Source organism: Pelophylax lessonae (genome assembly GCF_965119305.1).
Source record: "Pelophylax lessonae genome assembly, chromosome: 2".
NCBI lineage: Eukaryota > Metazoa > Chordata > Amphibia > Anura > Ranidae > Pelophylax > Pelophylax lessonae.
In genome coordinates, this window is record NC_138769.1 from 173,483,614 (window position 1) to 173,495,997 (window position 12,384).

Here is a 12,384-nt window from a genome sequence, read left to right on the forward strand (position 1 = left end):
TCTAGACACTTCTGCCTTGAATGCGGTCTGAATCAAGAATAAAAAAATGCTCAGCTCAAGTGAACTTGTCAGAGATTTCCTTTGTGTGCCTAATGTCTTAGCCATGTAATGCAATGGTTGTGGGCACAGAGCCAGCATAGCTTCCACTGACTTCTACTTTCATTGACTCCTGCTGCTGCACCTGTATACCCCTACAGTTTTGCTATAGAACTAGTGAATGGGTAAAACAGTTTCTTTTCTTCAGTTTAGTCTGCTGGCTAAAAATTTTGTTATATGACAACTAATATTACTGTTAAAAATAATAGCAATGTCTTTATTTCGGAGGAATCTAATTTAAAAATCTATATGAATAACAAACAAGTACTTAAAGAGGAACTGCAGTCTGCTCACATAATTTTTAATAAAATCATCTTTGCCATTCTGAAGCTTCCCTCCTGCCACTTTGCATATTATTTTATATATACTGTGATTCTGTACTTGCCAGATATGCTGCAGAAATCTCCCTCCACTAAGTCTGGCTGCAGCCATATTAACTGTGGGCAGCTAAAGCTGCTGCTTGTTCACTTCCTGGATTTACACAGACACACAAAGGCGCACACACACACACACACACACACATACTGTACATAATATATATTATCACAAAAGTGAGTACATCCCTCATATTTTTGTAAATATTTTATTATATCTTTTCGTGTGACAACACTGAAGAAATTACACTTTGCTACAATGTAACGTAGTGAGTGTACAGCTTGTATAATGGTGTAAATTTGCTGTCCCCTCAAAATAACTCAACACACAGCAATTAATATTTAAACCGCTGGCAACAAAAGTGAGAACACCCTTAAGTGAAAATGTCCAAATTGGGCCCAATTAGCCATTTTTCCTCCTCTGTGTCATGTGACTCGTTAGTGTTACAAGGTCTCGGGTGTGAATGGGGAGCAGGTGTGTTACATTTGGTGTTATCGCTCTGTCTCTCATACTGGTCACTGGAAGTTCAACATGGCACCTCATGGCAAAGAACTGTCCGAGGATCCGAAAAAAAAGAATTGTTGCTCTACATAAAGATGGCCTAGGCTATAGGAAGATTGCCAAGACCCTGAAACTGAGCTTCAGCACAGTGGTCAAGAACATATACAGTAGCTGTTTAAAAGGACAGATTCCACTTAGAACAGGCCTCGCAATGGTCGACCAAAGAAGTTGAGTGCACATGCTCAGCGTCCTATCCAAAGGTTGTCTTTGGGAAATAGTGCTGCTAGCATTGCTGCAGAGGTTAAAGGGGTGGGGGTTGGGGTGGGGGGTCAGCCTGTCAGTGCTCAGACCATATGCCGCACACTGCATCAAATTGGTCTGAATGGCTGTCGTCCCAGAAGGAAGCCTCTTCTAAAGATGAAGCACAAGAAAGCCCGCAAACAGTTTCCTGAAGACAAGCAGACTAAGGACATGGATTACTAGAACCATGTCCTGTGGTCTGATGAGACCAAGATAAACTTTTCTTGGTTCAGATAGTGTCAAGCGTGTGTGGTGGCAACCAGGTGAGGAGTACAAAGACAAGTGTGTCTTGCCTACAGTCAAGCATGGTGGTGGGAGTGTCATGGTCTGGGGCTGCATCAGTGCTGCTGGCACTGAGGAGCTACAGTTCATTAAACCATGAATGCCAACATGTACTGTGACATACTGAAGCAGAGCATGATTCCTTTCTTTCGGAGACTGGGCTGCAGGAGATAATTCTAACATAACTACTCCAAACGCACCTAAAAGACGAACACTGCCTTGCTAAAGAAGCTGAGGGTAAAGGTGATAGGCTGGCCAAGCATGTCTTCAGACCTAAACCATATTGATCATCTATTAAGCATCCTCAAACAGAAGGTGGAGGAGTGCAAGATCTAACATCCACCACCTTTGTGATGTCGTCATGGAGGAATGGAAGAGGACTCCACTGGTAACCTGTGAAGCTCTGATAAACTCCATGCCCAAGAGGGTTAAGGCAGTGCCGGAAAATAATGGTGGCCACACAAAATATTGACACTTTGGGCAAAATTTGGACATTTTCACCTAGGGGTGTACTCACTTTTGTTGCCAGCACTTTAGACATTAATGGCTGCGTGTTCAGTTATTTAAGGGGACAGCAAATTTACACTGTTATACAAGCTGTACACTCACTACTTTACATTGTAGCAAAGTGTAATTTCTTCAGTGTTGTCATATGAAAAGATATAATAAAATATTTACAAAAATGTGAAGGGTGTACTCACTTTTGTGAGATACTGTATATATATTTTCAAAAAAATTGTATTCTATTTAAATTTTTAATTAATATCATGAATTTAAAAGAAAATTAGATTGTCAGCCATTATCGGCACCTTTTTGAAGCGGTTTTTAAAATCTAGCTTGCTGCATTTTTGGTGCATATTTGGTCCGTTAAAAAAACTGCACCAAAAATGCACCTCCCCTATAAAATACATTGAAAACGCATCAAAAATGCTCCCGTATTGTGTTTCTGATGCATTTTTCTAGTCACATGGCTTATGAAAAACACCCCATAAGCACTGTAAAATCGTTGCAAAATCGTGGGCTTTTTCGGCAGCCATTATCTTCACCTTTTTTTCTTTCGGCACAGTGCTGAAAACCCAATAATTTTCAATTATCCGAATTTCGAAAATCGCTGTTTGAGATGAACAGTGCACAAAGCAAAGTGCAGAGCACAGAGCATCTATGTTTTACTGGTTTGACTTCAGCAAAGTAAATTCTGATTAGTCGCCAAAGGTTTCTTTATTTGCAGCTACTAAACCCATAACAGCAAAATCAGTCTGTATATACAGTATATGATATAATGAACCTGCCAGTGAAGTCAACCTAACACCGCTTCCTGTGATGGTGTGGTAACAATGCTGCTCCTGAATTCAGAACAGAGCTGGTACTCCCACGTAGGCTGTGCCTGCTTGCACTACAGCCGTGACCCAAAGTTTTGAGAATGACACAGATATTATTTTTCACAAAGTCTGCTGCTTCAGTGTTTTTTAGATCTTTTTGTCAAGTTACTATGGTATACTGAAGTATATTTATAAGCAATTCATTAGTGTCAAAGGCTTTTATTGACAATTCCATTACGTTTGTTGCAAAGAGTCAATACTTGCAGCGTTGAAGCTTTTTTTTTTCAACTTCTGGGCCACATCCTAACTGATGGCAACCCATTCTTGCATAATCAATCCTTGGAGTTGGTCAGAATTTGTGGGGTTTTTTTTGTTCACCTACCACTTGAGGACTGACCACAAATTCTCAATGGGATTAAGGTCTGGGGAGTTTCCTAGCCATGGACCCAAAGTTTCAATGTTTTGTTCCCCAAGCCACCTAGTTATCACTTTTGCTTTATGGCAAGGTGCTACGTCATGCTGGAAAAGGCATTGTTCTTCACCAAACTGTTCTTGGATGGTTGTAAGAAGTTGTACATAGTTTTTGTACTATTCTTATTTATGGCTGTGTTCTTAGGCAAAATCGTGAGTGAGCCCACTCCCTTGGCTGAGAAGCAACTCCACACATGAATGGTCTCAGGATGCTTTACTGTTGGCATGACACAGGACTGCGCTCACCTTTTCTTCTCCGGACAAGGTTTTTTCTTGATGCCCCAAACAATCGGAAAGGGGATTCCTCAGAAAAAATGACTTTACCCCAGTTCTTAGCAGTCCAATCCCTGTACCTTTTGCAGAATATCAGTCTGTCCCTGATGTTTTTCCTGGAGAGAAGTGGCTTCTTTGCGGCCCTTCTTGATACCAGGCCATCCTCCAAAAGTCTTCGCCTCACTGTGCTTGCAGATGCACTCACACCTGCCTGATGCCATTCCTGAGCAAGCTCTGCACCGGTGGTGCCGCAATCCCGCAGCTGAATTAACTGTAGGCAACGGTCCTGACGCTTGCTGGACTTTCTTGGACGCCCTAAAGCCTTCTTCACAAATACAGTGGAAATGTTTTTTTTTTATGGGATTAAATTCATTTTCATAAGAAAGAGGGTCTTTGCAATTAATTGTAATTCATCTGATCGCTCTAAATAACCTTCTGGAGTATATGCAAACTGCCATCATAAAAACTGAGGCAGCAGACTTTGTGAAAATTATAATTTGTGTCATTCTCAAAACTTTTAGCCAAGGATGTACAGTAGGATGAAATATGTTGCAGGGGGCATGACTATCGGCATTGTCACTGCTGACTGACAAGCCTGTAGGTTGTCAGTCATCAGCAGCTGGCCACAAACCTTCTTACACTTTCTATGTGGATTTTCAAGACTGAGCACTGCCTCAATTGCTGAAACTCTCTGAGCATTTGTGTCTGGGAGGAGCAGTGCATGAGACAGGAATAAAGGAGGGAGAGTAAAGAGGTTTTTTTTTTTTTTTTTTGCTTATTTTCTATGGGGTTTGTGTGTCACATAGTAACTCATTTTGGTACTTGTGTAGATTGTAGGTTGTGCTTTAATTATGTCTGTCTGTTCATTTGTCTTTACAGTGGATGCGATTGTGGAGTTTGACTACAAGGCTCAGCATGATGACGAGCTGACTATAGTTGCTGGTGAGATAATCACCAAAATCAAAAAAGAAGATGGCGGATGGTGGGAAGGAGAGCTGAAAGGACGAAGAGGTCTTTTCCCTGACAACTTCGTACGAGTGAGTATATATTACTCTTGTATTTAACCAACTGTATACTGTATATATACGGCAGCAAGGTGGCTCTCCTGCACTGGATCACGTACCTAGTACAAGATCCAGCACTTCCAGGTTGGGGGCTTGCTGGCGCGCCGCCGGCAGCCCGCTTCCACTGTGATTATTTACAGCGGGAGGTGATCAGCAGGTACAGCGGGCTCGATGTCCGCCGGCACCCGCTGATTATTCCCAACACAGGCAGAACGGCAGTCTGCCTATGTAAACAAAGCAGACTGCCCATCTGTCAGCCGGGAAGACATTGATCCTGTGTTCCTGGTAAGCAGGGACATGGATCCATGCCTTCCCCTGGTACAAGCACCTCCCACAGTTTAGTAAGCACAGGCTAGGAACACATTTAACCCTTTGATCGCCCCTGATGTTAACTCCTTCCCAGGCCATTATCATTAGTACAGTGACGTGCAAATTTTTTTAGCACTGATCACTGTATTGGTCTCCAAAAAGTGTCAGTGTCTCGACTGTGTCCGCTGCAATATTGCAGTCCCACTAGAGGTCTCGCCGCCATTATTAGTAAAAAAAATAAATAAATAAATAAAAATTCCATAAAAATTTCCCATGTTTGTAGACGCTATAACTTTTGCGCAAACCAATCAATATATGCTTATTGGGATTTTTTTTTACCAATAACATGTGACAAAATATAGATTGGTCTAAATTTTATGAAGAAATTTGATTTTTTTTTTTTTAAATGTTATCGCTTATGTTTTAAAGCAGAAATTTAAAAAATGTTGTTTTTTTTTTTTTTTTTTCAGAATTGTCGGTCTGTTTTTGTTTATAGTGCAAAAAATAAGCACAGAGGTGATCAAATACCACCAAAAGAAAGCTTGATTTGCGGGGGAAAAAAAAGACATACATTTTATTTGGGTAGAGCGTTGTACGGCCACGCAATTGTCCATTAAAATAACGCAGTGCCGTATCGTAAAAAATTACCTGATCATGAAAGGGGGTAAATCTTCTAGAGCTAAAGAGGGAAGGGGGTGTTGTACAAATCCAAATGACCCTAAAGATCTGTTATATTGGTATTGTGTTTTCCTGAAATCTGTTAACACTTTAAATAGCAAACTTTAAATAGCACACTACGTTCCAAAGCAGACCCATGCTATGTATTGGAAGATCTGTGAAGTCTTACTGCAGTAGATTACACAGAGCTCAAATTTAAATTAAAGCAAATCTATGGTTAAAACATAAAAATTAGATATCCGTATCTAAAAAATTCTCAATTTTCCATAATGCTGGTTTTCAATATTGATGTAGGTAAAAGCGTAAATATATAATTTTAACACTGCTAAAGAGGCCCTATGGGATTTACTTCCTTGATTCCAGTGACTACACTCTCTGCTGCCTTTTTGAGTTTGCCATCTACTCTTTTTAAAGTGCTTCTTGCATGGACTACAAAGTATTTGAAGGTGCTGTAAGCGTCAGCTCATCTATTTTACAGTGGCATCTTAAGAGCATTATAGGCCCCCGGGCAATACAGTGCACTGTGGCCCTGCCTACACAATCATCCACGAGAATAAAAATGTAAATCATCGATAAGGCAATATTTATTGGTACAGCAGTTGCCAGGCTAATGACAGCTTCCAAGCTCGCTGGCTGGGTCCGGTGAACATACACACGGACAGGAGTCAGACTCGACTGTCCTGTATGTGTCTGTTCCCGTGGAGGTGGACAGGCATTCCTGCAGTTGTGGGCTCCCCCTCCACGGGCCCAGTGGCCTGACAGCAGCGCAGGGCCGACAGGCGCTTGCCACCTGCTAAGTTTGGCAGCGGAATGCACACAGGAATCGGGAATAATGCTTGACTGGGGCTGGGCCCCCCGGGCAACTGCCCAGCATGCCCATTCGGTAAGATGGCCCTTTCTATTTTTGATCCCAGTGGTAACTCCTCCTTAAAGCAGTAGTAGACTCTTATTTTACACTTATACCTACAAGTAGGCTTATTAAAAGGCTTCCCTGTAGGTGCTGTGAATATCTTCTAAACTTGCTCCTTTCAGACGATATTCCCACTGGCTTCAGCCGATGACGTCACTGATGCATATACAGTGTGCATACTGTATATACTGGTGCATATATACTCAGAACTTGCTTTTTTAAGTGCACACTTAGAGTGCTTAGATTACTACTAGCTGTATTGTCCTATTGAGGGTGTTCTTTTTTTCATGCTGATTATATGGCAGAATTTTGAGATCCTGTATGAGACTGTGTGATGATGAGAAGTTCCCAGTTTGGATGTATTGGAGCAATTAGCCCTTTCAGTGCTACATAATAAATAAAAAAAAAAAAAATATATATATTACGGTAAGCAGTCTGTGAGCACAGAGGGGGTCACTGTCTTTGAAGTTACATAGTTGTATAGTTGTATAGTTACATAGTTGGTAAGGCTGAATAAAGACAACAGTCCAACCAATCCACCGTGTGTGCGTGCGTGCGTGTGTGCGCGCGCACGTCCAAGAGTCTTTTAAAACCATCTATACCTCCTGCTGACACCACTGATTGTGAAAGGGAGTTTCACATCCTTACCGCCCTGACAGTGAAAAACCCCTTACATAATGTGGTCCCGTGTCTTACACTCCCTGGGACTGAAAAAATGCATACTTACGCTGGGATCACCGTTGAGATAATTGTATATCGCTATCATATCTCCTCTTAACCGTCTCTTCTCCAGGGAGAATAGATTTAGAGCCTGTAGTTGTTCCTCATAATTGAGAACCTCCAGTCCCCTTAATAATTGTGTTGCCCTTCTCTGTACTCTCTACAGCTCCAGCACATCCTTTCTGAGGATTGATAATCAGAACTGGACAGAATACTTCAGATGTGGCCAAACCAGAATTTTATAAAGTAGCAGGATTATGGTTTTTAACTCTGGAGTAAATTCCATTTTTGATGCATGCTAATATTCTGCTGGCTTTGCTTGCTGCAGCTTGGCATTGCATGCTTTTGCTCAGTCTGTCTTCTACTAGGACTCCTAGATCCTTCTCCATCCTGGAATCCCCTAGGGGTTCTCCCCCTAGTGAGTAACTTGGGTTTATATTTTTAACCCCCCAGTGCATTACTTTAAATATACCTTTTCATTCATTTTTTTTTGCCATCTAGATGCCCACCCCATTAATTAATTCATGTCCTCTTGTAAAGTTTCTATATCCTGCTCTGATGTTATTGCCCTACTTATTTTTGTTTTGTCAGCAAACACTGAGATTGAGGTATTTATCCCATCCTCTATATCATTCATACATAAATTAAACAGATTTGGCTAAATTGAACAGAATTGCAGTCTTGGACACTTTACTTGGTGTTTGAACGGTGGCTATTTACTCTCTTGAAACTCACTTTGCGGTGTCTGTAGGTGTCCAGTAGGTATTTGATCATTGTCCAATATGGGCAAAAGGGGATCTTGTATGTAAAGGGTCCATTAGGTTGACTTTGGCTTTATGTGGGTGTTTAACCAAAGACATTTATTATGGTTGTTGGTGATGGTATAAGGATGACAGTCACCTCTTACCATTTCCATCTGCTAAAAGCCTTTTGTCAGTCCCAGTCCTTGGTACCAGCTCATTGCCTGTTATACACTATTATTATACCACTATTGCCAAAAAACAATGCTTTCAACCTGGGTAATATAAATAGTCCTCCACATAATACAAAAGCGCTTTCTGTGTTAGGTGTATTACTGGCAACATTACGTGAAATATCTAAACTGACAATCCACATCATGACACACAATGTCATTTCATACAGCTTTATCATCCCTACAGGCTCTGAATATACAAATTAAATATTCATTTTTCAATTTCATTGTAAATTTGCTCTTTAAAATATTACCATTCTTTCACCTTGTGGTCTGTCTCTTTCATCTGTTAATTGATAGAGAAAATATGTCTGTTAAAGCTACAGAATACTTGGCAAATAGAATTCACATATATAATTCATACAGAGTCTCACCAGTTGCATGAAAATCAATGTGTGGGAGGAAAAATCCGCAATACTTGTGTTACATGCTCTGTACAGAAAGAGAAAGCTATGCAGAGGCCTGATGATTTAAAGAGTGTATCGCTGGAAATGAAAATAGTGTGAAAAAAGCATTTAATGAAATAAAAAAAATAAAAAAGTTACTTTGTCATTTTCCCTTATGTTATAATAATCTCAGATATTGCGTCTATCTAGTAAGGTTCTTGCGGTACAAGCCAAGGAAGTTTAGTGTAGTGTGTCAATGCTTTTACTAAACAGAAAAGCCACACATACAACTGCACAAAATACAAGAAGTACAAAATATGCCTACAACATGCAAAAGCTGACTATCTTACTAGCAAATGAGCATGTAAAATATGTATGCAATACATTTCTGTATGATGGATCAGTCTTCATGGTTCTTTGCTCCGAGTCCAACTATCACGTACCTGGTGAAGACTGGAATGTTGTGGAGGCCTCTCTTGCTCCTCCTGTCTGACACTCCTGAAGGTGGGAACAGAGAGTGTAAGGCAAGGAGTGGCACGAGTGCCGTAGCGGCTAGCTGGTGGTGTTCACTCCGTAGGTGGGTACAGCTGGTAGTTGCAGTCCTTGGAACAGGGCGCAGTGGCAGCTTGGCACCAAAGCGTGGGAGCAGTAGCCAGCAGAAACCTGGCAGTGAGGTACAGAATCAGCAAGCAAGCAAGTCCAGAAGATAAGCCAAGGTCGATAACAGCCGGGCAGCGCGGTACAAGGTAAGCAGGCAGATCAGATCCGTTTAAGCAAGCCAAGGTCAGGATAGTAAGCAACAGAGCAGGAGCACGGGCAGAGGCAAAGTCCAAAGGCAGGCCGGGTCATACACAGGTGAGAAGTAACAACAGATCAGGTCTCAGAACCACGGGAACAAGCTGAAGACCATTCAGCAACTGCTCACAGTATTAGAGCAGTTTAAATAGGCCACTGGGAGCCAAATGCTAATTGGTGAGTGCAGGTGTGCAATGTGCACGGGTGTGAGCGAAAGTCCGTACTGGCCTTCTGGTGGAGGAAATCCGGTTTACCTTACATTGCCCCCCCCTAATGGGCAGCCTCCGGATGCCCATCTGAGACATCTTCGCAGGATGAGCTTGGAAAAAGTTTTTCACCAGTCTTGGGGCATGAACATTAGCTTCAGGCTCCCACGAGTTTTCCTCAGGACCATAACCTTTCCACTTGATTAAATATTGGGTACCTCCTCTCCCTCTCCTACAATCCACAATGGCCTCAATTTCATACTCCTCTTCATCGTCAATCATGATTGGTGCTGGAGGGTCCGGATTACGGGCAGGAAAGGGATTTGGTACAGCAGGCTTTAGCAGGGACACATGAAAAACTGGGTGAATCTTGTACTTCTCAGGTAGAAAAAGTTCATAAGCTGTCGGATTTATCATTCTTTTTACAGCAAATGGACCGATGTACTTGGGGGCCAATTTCTTGGAAGGACAGGCCATCTTCAAATTAGTGGTTGATAACCAAACCCTGTCCCCTGGCTTGAGATCCAGATCACCCCTTCTCTTTTTATCAAAGTATTTCTTGTTGTCTTGTTGAGCCTTGGCAATAGCTTCCTGCAGAAGTTTATTGTTGCTTTGTAGAAACCTCAGTCGCTCCTGAACCGCTGGAACAGGTGAATCAAAGACAGCATCAGGTAAAAAAGAAGGATTGAATCCGAAGTTCGCAAAGAATGGAGTTTGACCAGTAGCCGAGTGGACAGAATCATTGTAAGCGAACTCTGCTAGAGGAAGGAGCGAAGCCCAATCATCCTGTGAGAAAGAAGAAAAACACCGAAGGTATTGCTCTAGGGTCTGGTTGGTTCGTTCCGTCTGACCATTCGTCTGGGGATGATATGCTGAAGAAAACCATGTCTCAATCTTAAGTGCCTTACAAAGTTCTTTCCAGAATTTGGACGTAAACTGGACTCCTCGGTCAGACGTTATGCTCCGAGGAACCCCATGCAACCGCACTATTTCTTTGACAAATGCTTTTGCAGTCTCTGGAGCAGATGGTGTTCCAATCATTGGTACAAAGTGTGCCATCTTTGATAGCCTATCAATGATCACAAAAATAGAAGTAAAGTTTTCAGATACTGGGAGCTCGACAATAAAGTCCATATTAATCATTTCCCAGGGCTTGGTAGGAATGGGCAAAGGCCTTAATAGGCCCCAAGCTTTAGTCTTGTCTCCTTTGCTTCGGATACAGGTTTCACAAGTCTTCACATAATCCTGGCAATCTGCCCTCAGGCTAGGCCACCAAAAGGACCGTTGTAAAAGTTCCAGAGTCTTGCGCATCCCAAAATGCCCTGCCAAAGGGTGGTCATGGCACAAATTTAAGACTGACTGGCGAAGACTTGAAGGTACAAAAACTTGTTGCTCATGGATGAACAATCCATCCCGTTCTTGCAATTGTGAATCACATGGTGGACCTTCCTCCTCTGATGCTTGTTTGAGCTGTGACACAAAATCTCCTTGCAGTAACAGAAAATTTTGCGAGGATAGGATGGTGTCAGGTTGAGTAGCTTCCTTTTCTTCCAGAAACATACGTGACAGGGCGTCAGGTTTTCCATTCTTAGAACCAGGTCTGTAGGTTATGTGAAATGAGAATCTTGAAAAAAATAAGGCCCACCTGGCCTGACGGGGTCTTAGACGCTTAGCTGTACGGAGATACTCTAAATTTTTGTGATCCGTGAAAATCAGGATTGGATGACTTGCTCCCTCAAGCAGATAACGCCATTCCTCCAGAGCGGACTTGATGGCGAGTAACTCACGGTCTCCCACATCATAATTTCTCTCTGATGGACTGAGTTTTCTTGAGAAGAAAGCCACGGGATGTAGAAGAGACTTAGCGCCTTGTCGCTGAGATACGATAGCACCAACTGCATTTTCCGAGGCATCGACTTCCAGGACATAAGGTAATGCAGGATCAGGATGTTGCAGAATTGGTGCTGATGTAAATAGAGCTTTTAATTTATCAAAGGCAAGTTGCGCTGCTGGAGTCCACTGAAATCGGGTGTTTTGTTTAGTAAGCTGTGTGATGGGGCTGATGATAGCTGAGAAGTTCTTGATAAATTTACGATAAAAGTTAGCAAATCCAACAAATCTCTGGACTCCTTTTCGATCTGCTGGCACTGGCCACTCAAGAATGGCACTAACTTTTTGTGGGTCCATTGCAATGCCTGATGTTGCGATAATAAGCCCCAGAAACTGGATTGTTTCTTTCTCAAATTCACACTTCTCGGCCTTTGCGTATAACCGATGTTCCCGGAGACGGTTGAGGACCTTTTTAACGTGCAGCCGGTGTTCTTCAATGGAAGGGGAGAATATGAGTATGTCATCAAGGTACACAATCATAAAAAGGTCAAGGAAGTCCCTAAAGATATCATTGACGAAATGCTGGAACGTTGCTGGGGCATTACACAGTCCAAAGGGCATGACTAAATACTCAAAATGCCCAAAGCGGGACCGGAAAGCTGTTTTCCATTCATCCCCCTTCCGGATCCTTACTAGGTTATATGCACCTCGAAGGTCAAGCTTTGTGAACACTTTCGCTGTTCTGAACCGCTGAAAAAGTTCTGGAACAAGAGGAAGAGGATATCTGTTTTTAATTGTTATTTTGTTTAGCTCTCTATAGTCCACACAGGGTCTCAGGGTGTGATCCTTCTTTTCAACAAAAAATATTCCAGCCCCTGCAGGGGATGTGGATGGAC

General features: G+C 42.2%; 1 protein-coding gene across 1 annotated transcript in view; it reads left to right on the plus strand.

Annotated features, from left to right (window-relative positions):
• Positions 1 to 12,384, plus strand: part of SH3KBP1 (SH3 domain containing kinase binding protein 1) — a 568,203-nt gene that overhangs the window by 90,148 nt on the left and 465,671 nt on the right. Inside the window, exon 2 of the mRNA XM_082244592.1 lies at positions 4,497 to 4,654. Within this exon, the coding sequence (XP_082100718.1) occupies positions 4,497 to 4,654 (158 nt within the window). The remainder of the gene's footprint in view (positions 1 to 4,496; positions 4,655 to 12,384) is intronic.